Source organism: Dipodomys ordii, unplaced genomic scaffold (genome assembly GCF_000151885.1).
Source record: "Dipodomys ordii isolate 6190 unplaced genomic scaffold, Dord_2.0 Scaffold3, whole genome shotgun sequence".
NCBI classification, from domain to species: domain Eukaryota; kingdom Metazoa; phylum Chordata; class Mammalia; order Rodentia; family Heteromyidae; genus Dipodomys; species Dipodomys ordii.
The window spans coordinates 2,728,620-2,749,267 of NW_012267219.1; the positions used below are offsets into that span (position 1 = coordinate 2,728,620).

Sequence of the window (20,648 nt, forward strand, 5' to 3'; positions counted from 1 at the left end):
CACACACACACACACACACACACACACACACACACACACACACACACACACACACACACACAGCCTCCTTCAATTAAAAGATTGACATAGAGGTGACTATCTCCTAACTTCAGGTACCATTGTTCCTGCCCTGTTACTTTTGTGTTGCCTTGTATATTTCTGTGTTCTCCTGTATTCTGCTACATTGTCTTCCCCCTGAGCCCTACCCTCATGCTGGATGTCCTCACTCCTTAGGGAAAGCTGCACGACCCCCAGCTGATGGGAATCATTCCTCGAATTGCCCGGGACATCTTCAACCACATTTACTCCATGGATGAGAACCTCGAGTTCCACATCAAGGTGACTGGGGCATGACAGTTGGCACCCTTAGATGGGGACTTGAAGGGGAAGGTTCAGAGTGAACCCACTGAACTCCTGGGTTCCCCAGCTTTACACTCCTTTTCTAATTACCTCAGTTCTCTACTAAGGTGTTCTCTTCTTATTTCTCGGCTATTACCACCCTTTAAGCAGATCACATTAGTCTGGGATTCTTGTATTAAAGTAAAGATAAGACTTTGTCACATCATACTACTTTTTTCCCAACCAGGTTTCATATTTTGAGATTTACCTGGACAAAATTCGTGACCTTCTAGATGGTGAGTGTTTAGCTCTAGTAGGCAATGGTGCGTGAGAAGGGTGAGGAAAGAAAGACCATCTTGCTGGGGACTGGTGGCTGGCTTATAACTGTAATCTTGGCTTCTCAGGAGACTGAGATCTGAGGATCACAGTTTGAAGCTAGCCTGGGCAGGAAAGCCCATGAGCCTCTTATTCCCAATTAACTACCAAAAAGCTGGAAGTGGAGCTGTGGCTCAAGTAGTAGAGTGCTAGCCTTGAGCAAAATAAGTTAGGAACAGTGTCTAAGCCCTCAGATTAAACCCTAGGATCAGCACCAAAAGAAATCATCTTTCTCTGGGGGTTAGTTACTATTTAGCACATGGGACACACTCCTTCACATCTGAGTCTGTTAGCTCTACTCACCAAGAATTTTCAGCTAAGTTCAGAGGTACACCTGAAATACCTCAGCTACCCAGGAAGCTGAGAAAGGAGGATCACAAATTTTTAGGCCCTTCTGGGCTACCTAGACAAGACCCTATCTCAAAACAAAAAAATAAGCAATGGGAATATAGCTCAGTGGTAAAACACTTGTGCAGCATGTATGAGTCTGGGTTCAATCCTGAGTACTGCCTCAAACTATAATAATAATTTCTCCAAAGTGGGAGGGTAGGTCAGAAGATGAGTTCAGAGGCCCTGGCCTACACATAAGCAGAGAAGAGGTAGAGTCCTGGAGCTGGAGCCTGAGAGCAGGAGGAGAAGATGAGGAGGAAAAGGAGAAGGAGGAGGAAAAAAAGAAGGAGGAGGAAAAGGAGGGGGAGGAGGAGGAGGGGGAGGAGGAGGAGGAAGAGGAAGAGGACTGGGAGGAGGAGGGGGAAGAGCTGACAGTGAGAATATGGAGTCTGGACGTCACCAAGTGTTTTTCCCTTTAGCTTGATTTCAGGGTGCAGGGGGTGGGGTGGCAGCATTGGCTTTCCTCACCCGATTCTGTTTTGCTTCAGTGACTAAGACAAACCTGTCTGTGCATGAAGATAAGAACCGAGTGCCATTTGTCAAGGTGAGAGTGGGTAGACGTGGTGCAAGGCTGGGAGGAAGATGGGCCACTGACCCAGAGGCTAGAGGAGTAATGTGCCAAGAGGCTGTAGAGATTCTTGGGACTTGAGAGGTCACTTGGGCAGTAGGCAGGCAATTTAATCTGCAGATCAGAGTTAATGGGTCACTGTCCATTTGTCCCCTGCAGGGATGTACCGAACGCTTTGTGTCCAGCCCTGAGGAGATTTTGGATGTGATTGATGAAGGGAAATCCAATCGTCATGTGGCTGTCACCAGTGAGTGGGGATACAAGTGGCTCTTGAGTCATACCTAACTCTCTCCTCTGCCCCCTTGGGGGGCAAGTAAGCAAGGACTGTGTCTTCTAGAGTAGGGACCCTTTGCCTGGTAGATGAGGTGACAAGCTGGTCCCAGAGAGCTCTTCTGTCCTGGTGGTGGGGAGTGGCAGCCAGTGGGCACCATGGCTGAGGGCCATGGTTCTGAGGGGGTTGGTCCAGGTCCTGTTTCTTTCCTGCTCCTGCAGACATGAATGAGCACAGCTCTCGAAGCCACAGCATCTTTCTCATCAATATCAAGCAGGAGAACATGGAGACTGAGCAGAAACTCAGTGGGAAGCTGTATCTTGTGGACCTGGCAGGGAGTGAGAAGGTTTGGTTTTCTGTGCAATAGGGTGGGTGGGTAGAGAAGAAGGCCTTGCGGGGTTGGGGGACATTGCTTTCATTTAAAACTTTAAAAAATTAGCCAGGTGCTGGTGGCTCACCCATGTAATCCTGGCTAATCAGGGGGCTGGGACCTGAGGATCATAGTTCAAAGCCAGCCGGGGCAGGAAAAGTCCTGTGAGACTCTTATCTCCAGTTAACCATTAGAGAACCAGAAGTAGGGCTGTGGCTCCAAGTGGTAAAGTGTTAGTCTTGAGCAAAAGAGCTCAGGGACAGCAGCCAGACCATGAGTTCAAGCCTTGCAACCAGAAAAACAAGAACAAAAAAACATAACCCTTAAAACTGAGATATGTTTCACATAAACAGAAAGTTCACCATTTTAAAGTATATAGTCCAGTGGATTTAGTATGTTTCCCAAGTTATGCAACCATAACCATTGTCCAATCTCAGAACATTTGCATTGCCCATTAATATCTCTTTTCATTTTCCCCTCCTGTGACAACCACTGATATTTCCTGCCTATAGATTTGCCTGTCCTGAACATTTCATATAAGTGCAATATGGGGGTGAGGGGAAGAATTTGGCAAAAGTTTAGGGGAATAGAGGAATGGTCTCCCTGATCCTTGCCAAGCAACTCTTTGTCCTCTTCCCCATTCCTTCCTCTTCTTTTTTAGACTAGTTTCCCTCAGGTATAGAAAAGGTGGTGACAGTTTTTGCAGCTGCTCATGACACACTTGTCCCTTAATACCTCGGCAGGTCAGCAAGACTGGAGCAGAGGGAGCCGTGCTGGATGAGGCAAAGAATATCAACAAGTCATTGTCGGCCCTGGGGAATGTGATCTCTGCACTAGCTGAGGGCACTGTATGTGCTCCCTAGTCCCTTTTACCCCTCCAACCCCACCTTTTGGCATCTTCTCCAATCATACCCCAATAGACAGCACCATTATCCTTTCTTGTTGAATTTGTTTTCCTGAGGTATTGTCTCTCTTCTGCCCCAGAAAAGTTACGTTCCATATCGTGATAGCAAAATGACACGGATTCTCCAGGACTCTCTGGGGGGAAACTGCAGGACAACCATGTTCATCTGCTGCTCACCATCTAGTTACAATGATGCGGAGACCAAGTCTACCCTGATGTTTGGGCAACGGTCAGTGGCAGGGTCCCCAGGGGGGTTCCTAGAACCTGACCCCTACCTCAGCACCTGTAACTATCTCTCCAGTGTCCCCCAAACCTAATGTAGGTTTCATCTCTGTTTCTTCTCTTCACCCAGAGCAAAGACCATTAAGAATACTGCCTCAGTGAATCTGGAGTTGACTGCTGAGCAGTGGAAGAAGAAATACGAGAAGGAAAAGGAAAAGACCAAGGCCCAGAAGGAGACCATTGCCAAACTAGAGGCTGAGCTGAGCCGGTGGCGCAATGGTTAGAGAGGGAGCCTGTGGGAATAATAGATGTGGGGGAATAGGGGAAGCCATGGCTTATGGACAGCACTTAAAGCCAGGCCAGTCTCCAGGAAGAGGGATACAGTGCAGCAGTCATGAGGCAGAAGGAAAGAGGGTGATTACTCCAAAAGGTGGAGAAAGGACTTGTGCATGCAGCTTTTGCTTCTCCATCCCTCTTCTTGCTCTGCCCCTCTACTAGGAGAGAATGTGCCTGAGACAGAGCGCCTGGCCGGGGAGGATGCCTCCCTGGGAGCTGAGGTCTGTGAGGAGACCCCTGTGAATGATAACTCATCCATTGTGGTACGCATTGCACCTGAGGAGAGGCAGAAATACGAGGAGGAGATTCGCCGCCTGTATAAGCAGCTTGATGACAAGGTGAGGGCAGCCGGGAAGGGACCAGGTGAGGGATAACAAAAGACAGCTGGTACCAATTTTTTTCCAGTCCTGGGGCTTGAACGCAGGACCTGGGCACTGTTTCTGAGCTTCTTTTGCTCTAGCACTCTTACCTCTTGAGCCACAACACCACTTCTGGCCTTTTCTGTTTATGTGGTACTGAAGAATTGAACCCAGGGCTTCACGAAGCCACATTTCCAGCCCTGTACCAATGTTTCCTGACTTTTTTTTGTGGGGGGTAGGGGGTGGTTGGTCATGTGGCTTGAACTCAAAGCCTGGGTATGTCCTTGAGCTTTTCTGTTCGAGGCTTGCACCCTACCACTTTTAGCCACACATAGCTCCACTTCTGGTTTTCTGGTGTTAAAAATAAAAGTCTCATGGACTTTCCAGCCCAGGCTGGCTTCAAACCACAGTCCCTAGATCTCAGCCTCCTGAGTAGCTAGGATTTCAGGTGTGAGCCACTGGCTCCTGGCTGTTTTCTGATTCTCTCTCTGCCCACTCCCTCCCCTCCCCCCCATACTAGGGCTTGAACTCAAGGGCTTGTACTATTGTTTAGCTTTTTCATTCAAGGCTGGTGCTCTACCATGTGAGCCACATCTCCACTTCTGGCTTTTTGCTGTTTTGGGTTTTTTGTTTGTTTGTTTGTTTTTGCTCTTAGAGTGTCTGCCTGGGCTAGCTTCAAACTGTGATCCTCAGATCTCAGTCTTCTCAGTAGCTAGGATTAGAGCTCATACTTGTTAGGCAGATGCTTTACTGATGAGCCACACCTCCTGTTTGTATTCTGATTTAAAAAGGAATAAATGCTCATTGTTGATAATGTGGAAAATAAATAAAAATAGGTAGAAGAAAACTAAAACTATCCATCACTCTGCCATTAAGAAATAACTCTTGGGAGCCAGGCACTGGTGGCTCACACCTGTAATCCTAGCTAATCAGGAGGCTGAGATCTGAGGATCACGGTTCAAAGCCAGCCCGGGCAGGAAACTCTGTGAGACTCTTATCTCCAATAAACCACCAGAAAAACCAGAAGTGGCGCTGTAGCTCAAGTGGTAAGAGCGCTCACCTTGAGCTGAAGAGGCCCAGAGTTCAAGCCCCACGACCAAAAAAACAAAAACAAAAAACTCTTGGGCTGGGAAGGTGGCTCAGTGGTAGAGCGCTTGCCTTGCATGCATGAGGCCCTGGATTCGATTCCTCAGTACCACATAAGCAGGAAGGAAAAAAAAAGACTGAAATGGTGCTATGGCTCAAGTGGTAGTGTGCTAGCCTTGAGCTGAAGAGGTGAGTGACAGCGCCCAGGCCCAGAGTTCAGGCCCACAACTGGACACCCCCCACAAAAAAAATAACTCTTGCCAGTTACCAGTGGCTCACCCCTGTAATCCTACCTACTCAGGGGGCTGAGATCTGAGGATCAGGATCACAGCTCAAAGCCAGCCCAGGCAGGAAAGTCCATAAGACTCTTATCTCCAATTAACCAACAGAAAACTGGAAGTGGTGCTGTGGCTCAAGTGGTAGAGCACTAGCCTTGAACTGAAGAGCTGAGGAACAGAGCCCAGGCCCAAGTCTCAAGCCCCATGACCAAAAAAAAAAAAAAAAAGAAAAAGAAATAACTCCTAACATTTTGTTTTATGTGTATAAACACATGTAATTGATGTACAGTCTATTTTATATGTAATTTGCATCCTTTTTTGTAATATTATATCATAAACATTTTTTACTTCATTAATAATTCTTCATAAAAGTTTTTTTTTGTGCCAGTCCTAGGCTGGAACTCAGGGGTCTGGGTGCTGTCCCTTAGCCTTTTTGTTCAAATCTAGTGCTCTAGCCCATGAGCCATAGATTTGCTTCTGGATTTTTGGTAGTTAGGTAGAGATAAGAGTCTCACAGACTGGGGGCTGGGAAGGTGGCTCAGTGGTAGAGCGCTTGCCTTGCATGCATTGAGGCCCTGGGTTTGATTCCTCAGCACCACATAAGCAAAAAGAAAAAAGCCGGAAGTGGCGCTGTGGCTCAAGTGGTAGAGCGCTAGCCTTGAGCTGAATAGCTGAGGGACAGCGCCCAGGCCCAGAGTTCAGGCCCCACGACCGGACCCAAAAAAAAAAAAAAGAGTCTCACAGACTGTACTGCCTGGGCTGGCTTCAAACCATGATCCTCAGATCTCAGGCTCCTGAGTAGCTAAGATTAAAGGGATGAGATATTGGCACCCAGCATAGAAGTATTTTCAAATGGGTGCCTGAGTCTATTTATCAAAATGTATTTAACCATTAACTTATTACAGGACTAGGTTTATTTTGTGTTTGTTTCTTTTGTTTTGGTTTCTTTTGTTTGGTTTGTATCACTGTGTAGTCCAGGCTGGCTTGAACCTCTACATCCTCTTTCCTCAGATTTCCAAGTGTTGAAATTATAGGCATGTGCCACTATACTCAGCTACAGGCTTTGTTTTTTGCTTGCTTTGCTATCTTTGCTGTTTAGGAGTATGTTAGAGTGAGAATTCTAGATTTCTTTGCTTTGTATTTTCAAGGTTATGGCAACTTCCTGCAAGAAAGGAATTTAAAATAATTGCTGGAGTCATGGAAAAAAGCCAAGAGAATGACTTCATTTAGCATATGAGTTTTCAAACTTAAAACCTGAGCTCTTCAGAGTTTCGTTAGGATTGAACTTCTACCCCCACAAGCAAGCCCCAGAACTCTAAACTGGAACAGATAGCTCCTCTTACTCTTTCTCCCTTGCCTCTGACAGGATGATGAGATCAACCAGCAGAGCCAACTCATCGAGAAGCTTAAGCAGCAAATGCTGGACCAGGAGGAGGTAATGAGTGGGGACTGGATGCCAGTGGAAAAGACATACAAAAGGCTTCTTTGAGATTGGGTATCAGGCTGGGTACCTAGTCCTTATTACTTAGGAGCCTGGGCAGGAAAGTCTGTGAGATTTTGTGTGTGGGGGGGGTCAATTATGGGGCTTGAACTCTGGGCCTGCTCACTTTCCCTGAGCTCTTCAGCTTAAGGCTATTGCTCTACCACATGAGCCACAGTATCGTGTCTGGTTTTCTGGTGTTTCATTAGAGATAAGAATCTCACTGACTTTTCTGCCCAGGCTGGCTTTGAACCATGATCCTCAGATCTCAGCCTCCTAAGTAGCTAGGATTACAGGCATGAGCCTCCAGTACCTGGCTGTGAGATTCTTATCTCCAATTACCCACAAAAAAGCCAGAAGTGGTGCTGTGGTAAAGGTAAAGGCTGAGGTAAAGTGCCACTTGGCACAAAAGCTAAGCAAGAGCATCCAAGCTCTGAGTTCAAGTCCCAGTACCAACACAAATGAATGAATAAATGAATGAATGAAGCAATAAATGTCAGAAGGGCATTCTAGCTTTGAGGCTAGTCACCCATATAATCTTGAAATCCAGAAACTTCATTGGGGCTGTTCTTAAGGCTTAGATGATAGACTCCAAGTGTACTTGTATCTCCATTATTTCCCTATTTCTATGAAGCCTACTGTGAAGCCCATGTCCTCTTGATTCATGCTGGGAGGTCCAGTTCCTTCAGACCCGGGGGCCATCGAAGTGGTCACTGACAGTGAACTTCCCTCCCGCCCCCCGCCACATCTCTCCTCTCCTTTGAAGCTGCTAGTGTCCACTCGAGGAGACAATGAGAAGGTCCAGCGGGAGCTGAGCCACCTGCAGTCAGAGAATGACGCTGCGAAGGATGAGGTGAAGGAAGTGCTGCAGGCCTTGGAGGAGCTGGCTGTCAACTATGACCAGAAGTCCCAGGAGGTGGAGGAGAAGAGCCAGCAGAATCAGCTTCTGGTGGATGAATTGTCCCAGAAGGTGGTAAGTGACATACCAGTGGCCCAAGGGTTCCCTGACCCCAGAACACTCTCTACTTCCTTCCATATAAGGTATTGCCACCTCCACTTTTCAGCATGTCAGGATGCTCATCCTCTCTCCATACCACCACTCCAGTTGGCTGTCCTGGCCCTTCTCATTTCCATGGGCTACTGAAGGGCCTACATTTTCATCATCAAAGGCCTCTAGGTCATGCATGGAACAAGAGGCCTCTGCCTGGGCTGGGAGGGGCAGAATGGTGATGGGAATGACCTGAGGGGCTGTTCCCAGGCTACCATGCTGTCCCTGGAGTCTGAGTTGCAGCGCCTCCAGGAGGTCAGTGGACACCAGCGAAAACGAATTGCTGAGGTGCTGAATGGACTGATGAAGGACCTGAGTGAGTTCAGTGTCATCGTAGGCAACGGGGAGATTAAGCTGGTAAGTGACGAGGGATAGCAGTTGATTCAGGTCATTCTTGCTATGAGTACTGGGGAGGGGGGGTGGGAATAGGGAAGGGGGATAATTTAGCCTTCTGAGATACTGTAAAAGACAGGCCAAAGAGTCAAGAAATATTCTCCCAGAGAGCTGTGCATGAGGGTATACTCCTATAATCTTAGTACTAAGGAGGCTGAGTTAGAAGTGCCTAGGAAGATCAAGAGCAGCCTGTACTTTACAGACCCAGTCTCAAAGATGAAAGAAATATACCTTCAGACTAGACTCAGGAAAACAAGTAGAGATTCACATGAGCTTAACTGGGAAGATACATTCAGTTTTTTAAAAAAATTTTATTTCTAGTCCTGGGACTTAAACTCAGGGCCTGGGCACTGTCCCTGAGCTTCTTTTGCTCAAGGCTAGCTCTCTACTACTTGAGCCACAGAGTTACTTCTGGCTTTTTCTATTTATGTGGTACTGAGGAATTGAACCCAGGGTTTCATGCATGCTAGGCAAGCACTCTACCACTAAGCCACATTCCCAGACCAGAAAATATATTCTAAAGGGTACAGATAAGAAATGACAGAAATATGCCTATAGCAGGATCAAGAGGTAGGACACTGGTTAATAATGACATATGCAGATCTGTGCATGTGAGAATAACCTATGTGGGTGATCAATAGATAATCTATTTGTCTACAAAAATTAAGCTGGATGCAGTGATGTATGTCTGTACTCTCAGCTACTCAGGAGGCTGAAGCAGGTGTTTGAAACCTGCCTGGGCAACATAGTGAAATCCTGCCTCAAAAAAACAAAAAACAAAGCTGGGTGCTGGTAGCTCATGCCTCTAATCCTAACTACTCAGGAAGCTGAGATTTGAGGATCCTGGTTCAAAGCCAGCTCAGGCAGAAAAGTCTATAAAACTCTTTCCTTCCTTCCTTCCTTCCTTCCTCCCTCCCTCCCTCACTCCCTCCCTCCCTCCTTTCTTTCTTCCTTTCTTTTTGTCAGTCATGGGACCTGGGCCTGGGTGCTGTCCCTCAAGGCAAGCACTCTACCACTGAGCTACCTTTCCAGCCCCCCATAAAACTCTTATATCCAACTAACTATCAAAAAACAGAGGTAGAGCAGTGGCTAAAGGACAGCACCCAAGACAGAGTTTAAGCCCCAGTACGGGCATATATAAACACACACACACATGCACACACACACACACACACACCCACACACACACACACACACACACACACACACACACACACACACACACACACTCCCCAATAAGTCAAACAGGCATGGTGATGCATGCCTGTAAATCCCACTGAAAGCAGGAGGATTCACGTTTGATGTCAGCCCGGGCAAAGTTAGCAAGATCCTATCTCAAAAATGAAATACAAACTAAAGGACTAGGGTATTGTTCAAGTGATAGAGTGCTTACCTAGCAAGTGTGAAGCTCTGAGTTCAAGCTCTAGTACTTCAAAAGAAAAATGGGGAGGAAAGGAGGAAAAAGAAAAAAGGAAAAAAATTGCACTTGTGAGGCTAAGATAGGAAGATCATGAGTTTGAGGCTAGTCTTCACAACATAGGAAGAATGTATTAAAAAAAAGTCAGGCCAGGGCTGGGAAGGTGGCTCAGTGGTAGAGCGCTTGCCTTGCATGCCTGAGGCCCTGGGTTCGATTCCTCAGCACCACATAAGCAAAAAGAAAAGAGCCGGAAGTGGTGCTGTGGCTCAAGTGGTAGAGTGCTAGCCTTGAGCTGAAGAGCTGAGGGACAGCGCCTAGGCCTAGAGTGCAGGCCCCACAACCCGACCCCCCCCCAAAAAAAAAGGCCAGGCACTGGTGGCTCACACCTATAATCCTGGCTATTCAAGAGGCTGAGATCTGAGGATCGTGGTTCAAAACCAGACTGGGCAGGAAAGTCCATGAAACTCTTATCTCCAATAAACTACTCAGAAAAAGCCAGAAATGGCACTGTGGTTCAAGTGGTAGAGCGCTAGCCTTGAGCACAAAGAGGCTCAAGGACAGCGCCTAGATCTTGAGTTCAAGTCCCAGGACGGGGGTGGGGGGGGTGGAGGTGGGGACAAAAAGTCATACTAGTTTTCAAGGTGGGTTCTGTGAATGCAAAAAATACACTTACATGTGAAATAGCAGCTATACCTATACCATCGGAGTCCCTGTGCACATGGATGTGTGTAGAAAAGTCAGAGGGTGGGAGAGAGTGCTGCAGAGAAGCAGAGAAGCAGCTCCTTCTCCTCTACTCATGCTCAGCCCGTGGAGATCAGCGGGGCCATTGAAGAGGAATTCACTGTAGCCCGGCTCTACATCAGCAAAATCAAATCAGAGGTTAAATCCGTGGTCAAGCGGTGCCGGCAGCTGGAAAATCTCCAGGTGGAATGTCATCGCAAGATGGAGGTGACTGGGCGGGAGCTCTCGTCCTGCCAGCTCCTCATCTCACAGGTGAGTGCCTGAGGATGCTGAGAAAGGAAGAAGGCAACTCTGTGGTTATAAATAAAACCCTTAGCAGCTACCATTAAGTCAGTGTCCTTAGATCAATGGAAATCTAGAACAGAAGAGCTAGGGAAGGGGGATGGGAGGGTGCAGGTCAACAGAGTGAAGCTCAGGGGTCCTGCCCTCTGAGACCAGAGTCTGTATAGGAATGTTGGCCGGACCTCCATCTTCATGGAAGGCACAGCAGGCAGGGAGGGTTTGGGAGGAGAGATGGAGTTTGATTCATCTCTTCTCTCACCAACCTTTTTCCACCAGCATGAGGCCAAGATCCGCTCGCTTACAGAATACATGCAGAGTGTGGAACTGAAGAAGCGGCACCTGGAAGAGTCCTATGACTCTCTGAGCGATGAACTGGCCAAGCTCCAGGCCCAGGGTGAGGTCTTAGACCTACATCCCAGCCATCCTGGAATTCAAGATCCCAGAAGGGAGAGGGCGGGGGGAAGCCACTAACATCACAGGAAATCACCTAACAGCACCGTACCCAAAGCATCAACCTGAATCATAGGTGCCAAACACATGCTATTTAGCCAAACTTTTGCTAGCTCACACTTGATATGAACCACGAATCTTCCCTTGTTCTCTATCCTTGCTGTGTCAAATTGGACTGTCCTGGCCCAGGACGGATATTTCTATGGCCCATCCTCTGCCCTGCTTGGAGTTTTGGACATAATCTGAGGTTCTTTCTGAAGGAAGTAAACTGGGTGTTATCTTCCCCTCTTCCATGTAGAAACTGTGCATGAAGTGGCCCTGAAGGACAAGGAGCCTGACACACAGGATGCAGATGAAGTAAAGGTGAGTGTAGACAAAGGGGTCTGGTAGGGTGGGGGCTGTCCTCACAGAACTCCTGTTTCGGAGTCTGGCTGTGAGCTTGGAGTGGGGTTGTTTGCAGAAGGCTCTGGAGCTGCAGATGGAGAGTCACCGGGAGGCCCATCACCGGCAGCTGGCCCGGCTCCGGGATGAGATCAACGAGAAGCAGAAGACTATTGATGAACTCCAAGAGTAAGAGTCCCTGGGAGTGGTTCCAGTGGCCACTGGCTTCTCTCACTCTGCTGTGCTGACTCAAATGATCCTTCTGATCTTTAACTTCCAAGTGCCATTCCCTCAACAAGGCTATACAATATTGTAGCCCAAGTTGTTCAGGAGACAAAAGTCACTCACCTTGGGTCTCATAATTGGAGAGCTCAGGGTTCCTTATTATCATGGAAGTGGTTACCTGTGTGTGCCACTGATATCTGAAGGGAGATTTGTCTATTCTAACTGGACTCATGCAAGAAGAAGGCAAATGTTTGAGGGGCTGGTCCTCCTTTCCTGCTCATTAATAGCTTTTTCTCTCCAATGCCCCTGACTCTCTGTAGCTTGAATCAGAAGCTTCAGTTAGAGCTGGAGAAGCTTCAGGCTGACTATGAGAAGCTAAAGAGTGAAGAACATGAGAAGAGTGCCAAGCTTCAAGAGCTGACGTGAGTGATGGATTTGCTGCCAGACTCTAGCCACATAAGCTCAGAACTGCTTATGGACACAGTTGCAGAGGCAGGACACACTTGTAGCCATGAAACAAACAGATGGTATAGGGAAGGAAAAAAGAGAGACCATCAAGCTATGTGTGGAGGTACATGCTTATAATCCCAGCACTCGAGAACCTGAGGCAAGAGGATTGTGAGTTCAAAGCCATCCTGAGCTGAGCTACCTGGTGAGATCTTGCCAAGAAAGGGGAAAAGAAGGGAAGAAAAGGAAGGGGAAAGCAGAAGAGGAAGAGGAAGGAAAGGAGAGGGAAAGAAAAGAGGAAGGGATGGGCTGGGCACAGGTGGTTCACGCCTGTAATCCTAGCTACTCGGAGGCTGAGATCTGAGGATCCAAGTTCAAAGCTAGCCCCAGAAGAAAAGTCCCTGTGAGACTCTTATCTCCAATTAATCACTCAAAAACTGGAAGTGGACCTGTGGCTCAAAGTGATAGGGCACTAGCCTTGAGCAAAAAGAGCTCAGGGACAGTGCCCAGGCCCTGAGTTCAAGCCTCAAGACTGCATCCTGCCCCTCCCCCAAAAAAAAAAGAGGACAGGAAAGGAAGGAAAAGGGGGAGAGAAAGGAAATGGGAAACCATTAGGAATGACCGCTACTGAATATTAACTAACATGGATAGAAATGGCTTTTCAGTGTAACAAGCAGGTTCTGAAACTGTGTGATCATGATCACATAAAAATTTGAATGTAGATCTATATATTTATGTATGCACAGAGAAAATACTCTACAAGCCAGGCACAGTGGTTCATGCCTATAATCCGAACAACAGAGAGGTTAAGGCTGCAGGATTGTGCATTCAAAGCCAGCTTGGGCTACAAAGCCAAGACCCTGTCTCAAAAAAGAAAAAAACTACAGAAAGGAGGGTTTGCAAAGATGGACACCTTGTAGTTTGGTCTATAAATAGTAGAAACCTCAGCTTAGCTCTCGTGTTAAGATTCTTTTCTAATTATTGCATAGTAAACATGAGTAACTTACATAACCAATATTAGTAACATTTGAGAGAGAGGAATGGAGGAGGGAGAGAAAGGAGAATCCTGAGGATTTTGTGTTTCCCTCCTTATCTGTATTTCTCTTCCTGCAGATTTCTGTACGAGCGACATGAGCAGTCCAAGCAGGACCTCAAGGGGCTGGAGGAGACAGTTGTGAGTGGTTTGCTTCTGTGCCACGTTAACAGGGCAGGAAAGGGCTTCCCACGCCGCCATCCCTGTCGCATCTAGTCCTCATTCCTCTTGCCTTTTTATAGTTAGTCTGTGGCAGAATCAGGACACATCTTCTCCTGAGTGATTCACTTTGGTTGTATAAACTGAAAGTTTCAGTAATTTGAGAAGGAGAAGGTAAAGTTGGTATCTGGCTAGCCCCAATATTTCATCATTCTTTCTAGGCCCGGGAACTCCAGACCCTCCACAACCTTCGCAAGCTGTTCGTTCAAGACGTCACGACTCGAGTCAAGAAAGTGAGTGCTATCCTTGGGGTCTTAGCAGCCCCATACTTTATTCCCCTCCTCACATTTCTCTAGCCCTGCTGCCTACTCTGGGACTGGTTTGGCCTGGCCTGGGTGGGCCCTGTTTGGTCTCAGGACTGCCATATCTTTCCCTTTGTCTCTACTCAAGAGTGCAGAAATGGAGCCCGAGGACAGTGGGGGGATTCATTCCCAAAAACAGAAGATTTCCTTTCTTGAGAACAACTTGGAACAACTTACAAAGGTTCACAAACAGGTAAGAGTCTGTAGAAGGGCCAAGAGAACTTTTGAGGCCAGGTCCTACAATCCTCAAATCTTCATAGGCCCCTGGGATTCAGGAAAAGTAAATTTATAATTTCTTTTTTCTTTTACTTTCTCTACTAATCTCTCTGTTTCTACCTTTTTCTTCCTCTTCCTCTTCCTCTCTTTCTCTCTCTCTCTCTCTCTTTCTCTCTCTCTCTCTCTCTCTCTCTCTCTCTTGCTGGGACTGAGGCTTGAACTCAGCACCTCATGATCTCACTTGGCTTGGCTTCTACCTGTTAAATCACCTCTCCATTTCTAGCTTTTAGCTGGTTAATTGGAGACAAGAGTCTCACAGACTACTGTGTCCAGACTGGCTTTGAACCTTACTCCTCAGATCTCAGTCTCCTAAGTAGCTAGGATTACAGGGATGAGCCACTAGCACCCAGCTCTACTTCCTCCTTTCTATCATTTTTGCTCCTACTTTTACCTTGTTCTTTGTTCCATGCCTATTTTCCCTTCTCAGAATTTTTGGGCTCTGCTCAATCACCACCAACAAGTGGAAAAAAGAAAAAAGGAGGAGGGATCCTAGTGTCAGACTTTGAGATGGAAGGTGGGGAGATAAAAAAAAAAGCATGGGAATTGGGCTTTCTCTTGTAGAGAGAACTCCATCTTCCGAGGTCTGAGTACAGGCTTCCCAGATGTTAAATAGTGACCTCCAGGTGGCCCAACTAGCCTCTGGTTGGGACCAATTAGAACTCTGTATTATGAGTTGTTGCCATTCTGTCCCCCTCCTTGGGGCTTCTTTAGTTGAATAACTGGGTTCCGTAGGTATGGACTGGGGAGGTGGAAGATGGAAGGGCAGTCCAGAGGAGTCGTGGGGACAGGAAATGTTTGCACAGCTACATGCACACCAAGAGCACCTGCACCAGTACTAAAGAGCAGAGCCATGAGACAGATTCAACACTGTCGGTAGCTCTTTGAGTCCTAAGGAAGCTACCAATCCAAAATTTCATTCCCTTTCTCTCAAGTCTTCCGTAAATTTTGTTTAGACATATTCACTAGCCAGGGACTTCAGCTTCTTTTTCTCCAAGTGTAATGCTCAGCCTATAGTCAATATTCAGTGCATCTGGTTTGCAATTAAAACTCACAAACCTGTGACAGAAGATTTGTTTATTTTGGCTTGCAAAAGGGTTTACTGACATATTTTTTCCCTTTCCTTATAAAGTAGTGTAATGACCTTATTGAAAAATTCAAACAGGAAATCTTTGCAATCAATTATGCCATTCTATTTTCATTCCTGTGTGTTCACTTTACCTCTCTGTCTCAAAATAAAGAGGCTTAAAGTTTAATGGACCTACAAAAAGAATGGAGGGTTGTTTTGTTTTGTTTTTGTTTTTACTGTCTATCTCACCAAATTACTTCTCACTCCCTGGAGGGCATAAATTACAATCAGTTTCTCAAATAAAAATATGTATTTCAAAATCAAAGTAAATAAATAAAGAGGCTGTAGGACGGGGGAGCATGGCTCAAGTTGTACAGTGTCTGCCTAGCAAGCTCAAAATCCTGAGTTCAAACCTCAATACTGTTAAAAAAAAAAAAAAAAGCTATTTTCCCCTCGCTCATTGAAGCTTCTGCTATAAGTGCCAAAGTCTTAAAAACACAGAGAACAAAAAGGCAGAGAGTACAAAAAAGGACAAAAGGACACTACAATGTCTTACTCAGAAGACACATATCCAGAAGGAAAAAGAAAAGTTCTCAGTTGACAGAATCTTAATAGCCAGGGCTACAGCCCTATTACCAAATAAACAAAACTAACATTACCGTAAAGCATTGATTATAATCCTTAAGTTGAGTCAGGCACTGATGGGTCACTCCTGTAGTCCTAGTTACTCCAGAGGCTGAGACCTGAGAGTCACAGTTTTGAGCCAGCTTAAGGAAGGAAAGTTCATGAAACTTATCTCTAGTTCAAGCTATAGTACCGTGAGGTATGGTGAGATGGATGAATTGTGAGATACCGTGGAGGGGGGTATCCAGGCTACATGGAAACGATGGTAGGGCATTGTCACAAGAGTTCCAGAATTATAGTTGGAGATGATGCGGAAAATATGCCTAGAAAATGATACAGGAAGGAGAGAATGGATAGACCAGCACATTATAAAGGGAACAAGGCCTTTCGAGGACATGATGTCGTCTATGAGTTTGATTTTTCTTTATTCTCTCCCCCCTTTCTTCTCCCCCCACTATGTTCCCTGATGACATTCTTGGGGTTCCTTGACCCCCTTTTGGCATTTTCCCTCTGGCTAACTCGGCAGCTGGTACGTGACAATGCAGATCTGCGTTGTGAGCTTCCTAAACTGGAAAAACGACTTAGGGCTACGGCTGAGAGAGTTAAGGCCTTGGAGGGTGCACTGAAGGAGGCCAAGGAAGGCGCCATGAAAGACAAGCGTCGGTACCAGCAGGAGGTGGACCGCATCAAGGAGGCTGTGCGGTACAAGAGCTCTGGCAAGCGCGGCCATTCTGCCCAGATTGGTGAGTCAGTGTCAGCAGGGGCAGTAAAATCATCACCTGGAGCAAACTCAGCAAATTCCTGACAGCTAAACCACTAGATGATTTCTTCTAGCTCCTGACTCTCCTATGCCACTCAAAAAGTGATGAGTTAATTGACAAACAGTTCAGTTTGACCTTAGAAAAATGAGCTCAGGGACCAGGGCAACTCAGGGCTACCACCAACCTCTCCTCATGGTCATTTCTTCTTGTTCACAGCCAAACCTGTTCGGCCCGGTCACTACCCTGCATCTTCACCCACCAACCCCTATGGCACCCGGAGCCCTGAGTGCATAAGTTACACCAACAACCTTTTCCAGAACTACCAGAATTTGTACCTGCAGCCAGCACCTAGCTCCACGTCAGACATGTAGTAAGTAACTATGGGCATAGGCTGGAGTCCCAACCCACAGTTCTCTGGACCTCAGAAGGCATAATATTATATCAACTGTTGGTTAAGACTTAATTAATGCTGGGTGCTGGTGGTTCATGCCTGCAATCCTAACTATTGAGAAAGCAGAGATGTGAGAATCGCAGTTTAAAGCCAGCCTGGGCAAGAAAGTGTGAGACTCTTACCTCCATTAAATCACCAAAAAGCCAGAAGTGGAGCCATGGCTCAAGTGGTAGAGCTCCAGCCTTGAGTGCATAAACTAAAGGCAGTGCTCAGCCCCTGAGTTCAAGCTCTAGTACTGCCGCGCACGTGTGTGTGCGTGCACGTGTGTGTGTGCACGCATGCACACACAGACACATGGACACTTTCCTAAGTAGCTTTGCTTCTCACCCTTTTTTCTTCTCAACTTCTGCTTCATCTCCTTCACACTATCCAGCTTTGCTAACTCCTGTACCAGCAGTGGAGCCACATCCTCTGGCGGCCCCTTGGCTTCCTACCAGAAGGCCAACATGGACAATGGTGAGTGACAGAGAAATGCAATCCATCCTTTGGGATACTCAGGCAAATTGAGAGTTACAAGCAAAGTAAGTAGCCCTCATTTACAATTAAACACTAACCAAACTTCTTCAAATAACAAGATACACGTAGTGGGTATGACTTGGTGGTAGAGCATTTGCCTGACATGCATGTTGTCCTGGGTTTGATCCTTAGGACCACAAAAACAAACAAGTGAAAAGACCCTTCAGGTCTCTAACTCTTAGAAGTGGATTTCTCTTATTTCTCCTGCCTGTACCCTTCACTTTTTAGTGAGGGGATTGTCAAGCTTTCTGTCAAGTAAAATAATGGTGCAGTGTTGGGTGGAGGGGGAGAGGGTGCTCTAGCTTGTTTCTCTGAGGGGTTAGGTTGGGAAAAGGTCTGTGGAGACCGTTTCTAACACCCAGCCTCCTTTCTTCTTCTAACCCTCTGTTCTCAATGGTGATCTTTCAGGAAATGCCACAGATATCAACGACAATAGGTACACCAGTCCCCACTACCCTTGGGTTCTCTGGGTGGGACTAGCAAAAATAATTAGCCTTCCCTCTTGCCCTACTTCAACCTTCCTTGGAGCTTTTGGGGGAGGGAGAAGGAAATGAGAATCATTCTTGCCAGCCCTGGATTGTCAGAGAGCTCTCAGACACTCTCATGGGTTGGTGTAGAGCTCTACCCTGCCCTCCCATTCTCTCCCTTGCCTTTCCTCATTTCAGTTTTGGGGCATGAAGCAACATGCCATGGCCATCTGATAAGCTTCTTTCTTACTTTTGGGAACTTTGTGACCTTGATCAAATCCTTTACAGCCCTCTGGCCTTGTATCTCCCTATTTCCCCATAAAGCATGCATAATCTCAACCCTGACCTTTGGGTTATCTCACAAGAATGCTCTTAGAGCAGTGACCAGGACAGAAATGCTTTTATTTGTTTGTTTGTACATAGCTTGTTGTGTCTTTTCCTCCAGGAGTGATCTGCCATGTGGCTATGAGGCTGAGGACCAGGCCAAGCATTTCCCTCTCCACCAAGAGACAGCAGCCAGCTAATCTCCCAGTGAAGGCTCCATACCTTCATTTTCAGGTAGCGCGAAGTGCTTTCCCTGACTGGTCCCAGGAGCCTCATTTCTTGACTGTTTGGTTCTCCTGCTTCTATTTATTTTTCTTAACCATCTCAAAACATTTGCTATATATTTAGCCTCCAACTCCTGCTTTCCTTTGTTGGGGGCTACATCTGTGCTGTCCTTTGTGATCTGGACACCGACTTCCCCAAGCTTTCCCTTTGGCTACTGGAGTAATCACAGTACTTCTTTCTGCCACTAGGGGTCACTGCCACATGTCAAAAGAAGTTAGCAAGAGCAGTTGTTTATAGCTACACATGGGTCACAAACCTTACACAGGAAACCCTGGGAAATTATTTCCAGCCTTCCCTTTACCTCCACCCCAAAGTAATCTTGGATGGATAGAGATTTTCTGAACTAAGACATCTCCAGTAAAGTAGATGCTCTGATTATTCTTGGAACTGTGTCCTATGACACAGTTTGATGCATGTGACATCAAAAACCTTGAGGAGCTGGGCATAGTGGCTCACGCCTGTAATCCTAGCTACTCAGGAGGATGAGATCTGAGTATTGCTGTTTAAAGCCAGCCCGGGCAGGGAAAGGCTGTGACACTCTTATCTCCAATAAACCACTGAGAAAACGGGAAGTGGTGCTGTGGCTTAGGTGGTAGAGCGCTAGCCTTGAGCTGAAGAGCTGAGGGACAGCACCCAGGCCCAGAGTTCATGCCCCATAACTGGGGCACCTTTAGGAAAGCTTCATGTAGTCTACCTCTTTATCCTCTGGCCACAGTGACAGCACTCCCCTCTCTATTGCTCATTGGTATTGGGAAACAGCTATCTTACCACCCCCCAATCCTCCCACCCTCCAACTATAGTCTCTCAACAGAGCCTCTCCTCTAGCACAGGCACCTTCCTGGTTCTCCTGTCACCAAGATCCTCACCATGCTGCTTTTAGAGCCCAGAACTGGATGATGAGATTATTTTGTTGTCTGTTTTGGATCCTTAGACAACTAGAAATGAGAGAACCTAGCTAGTTTCTTGCTGGGCTGCATCTAAGCCAAGTCCTTTCCAGGGGATTCCCAGGATAGCAGGTCAAGAATGCACAAGCAGAACTGCAGGAGAAGCAGAGAAGCAGGAAAGAGAGGGGGGGATTTAGGGGTGGAGGAGCAGGGGCTGGGCAACTGAGTGGGTTGGGAAGGGTAGGCTAATACTGGTATTAAACGGAAAAGACTATTAACCAAAGTGTGAACATATGCCATCTGTTTCTATGTAGTAGCTGTACTGCATGCTAGCTCCTCACACTCTTTTTCTCTTTCTTCCCCAGTTTCTAAGAGGGACTAAGGCCTCTTTCAGCATGCTGCAAAACCTGTGGTCTCTGATACTAACTCCCTCCTCAGCCCCCATTGTTGGACTGTACTGTTTGATGTTTTCTCTTACTTACTCGGTCTATCTTTGTATTCTGTATCTATATATCAGAAGCTGCTGCTATGTCTCTCCTCTCTCTGTCCTACTAAGTATCTGATAATATATTTAGCAATTTCTAAGCATAGTCTACCCTCCTCGTTTGGGGCACTAGGGAGGAGAGGAGGGGACTGTTTCTTCTTTCCCTCATATACTTGTCTCTCACACTGAGTGGTTTTAGTCACTGAGGAGAGGTCACAAAATGCTAAAGGAGAAATGGGAGCTAGAAGGCTGCAATCCTTCTCTCTCACACATGCACACGCACATGCACACATATACACACATGCACATACAAAGCCTTAAGCAGAAGAATGTCTCGGCATCCTAAGAAGACATATAGATCCTCTGTCCTCTTGCACATATAGCACAGGACATATCATTTTCTTCACATACCACTTGCCTGAGTCTAGGGTTTGCAGATGTCTGCTGTTTGTCTCCCTCTTCCTGTTTTCCCCTGGACTGAGACTATGGATTGCTAAAGACCTTTCCTTTTCTCACCCAAGTCCTCCCCCATTTGGGGGGGAGAGTGGAATACTGGGGTTTGAACTCATGGTCTTCTACCTGGTAGACTGGCAG

The 20,648-nt window shown here is 46.7% G+C and overlaps 1 protein-coding gene across 2 annotated transcripts in view; it reads left to right on the forward strand.

Moving 5' to 3' along the window:
• Positions 1-20,366, forward strand: part of Kif5a (kinesin family member 5A) — a 31,614-nt gene extending 11,248 nt beyond the window's left edge. The window contains exons 4-29 of one of the 2 annotated variants that reach the window (XM_013019319.1): positions 235-339; positions 587-635; positions 1,593-1,648; positions 1,832-1,919; positions 2,165-2,289; positions 3,057-3,161; positions 3,298-3,446; positions 3,570-3,718; positions 3,938-4,113; positions 6,865-6,933; positions 7,745-7,951; positions 8,237-8,383; positions 10,641-10,829; positions 11,136-11,253; positions 11,608-11,672; positions 11,770-11,879; positions 12,236-12,337; positions 13,476-13,536; positions 13,776-13,847; positions 14,005-14,109; positions 16,409-16,625; positions 16,860-17,013; positions 17,468-17,550; positions 18,019-18,046; positions 18,523-18,635; positions 19,936-20,099. In XM_013019319.1, coding sequence (XP_012874773.1) covers positions 235-339; positions 587-635; positions 1,593-1,648; positions 1,832-1,919; positions 2,165-2,289; positions 3,057-3,161; positions 3,298-3,446; positions 3,570-3,718; positions 3,938-4,113; positions 6,865-6,933; positions 7,745-7,951; positions 8,237-8,383; positions 10,641-10,829; positions 11,136-11,253; positions 11,608-11,672; positions 11,770-11,879; positions 12,236-12,337; positions 13,476-13,536; positions 13,776-13,847; positions 14,005-14,109; positions 16,409-16,625; positions 16,860-17,013; positions 17,468-17,550; positions 18,019-18,046; positions 18,523-18,601 — 2,808 coding nt within the window. In that variant the 3' untranslated portion in view covers positions 18,602-18,635; positions 19,936-20,099. Of the gene's footprint in view, positions 1-234; positions 340-586; positions 636-1,592; positions 1,649-1,831; positions 1,920-2,164; positions 2,290-3,056; positions 3,162-3,297; positions 3,447-3,569; positions 3,719-3,937; positions 4,114-6,864; positions 6,934-7,744; positions 7,952-8,236; positions 8,384-10,640; positions 10,830-11,135; positions 11,254-11,607; positions 11,673-11,769; positions 11,880-12,235; positions 12,338-13,475; positions 13,537-13,775; positions 13,848-14,004; positions 14,110-16,408; positions 16,626-16,859; positions 17,014-17,467; positions 17,551-18,018; positions 18,047-18,522; positions 18,636-19,935 lie in introns of both variants that reach the window. The other variant, XM_013019327.1, reaches the window with a different exon arrangement.
• Positions 20,367-20,648: the final 282 nt, after the last annotated feature.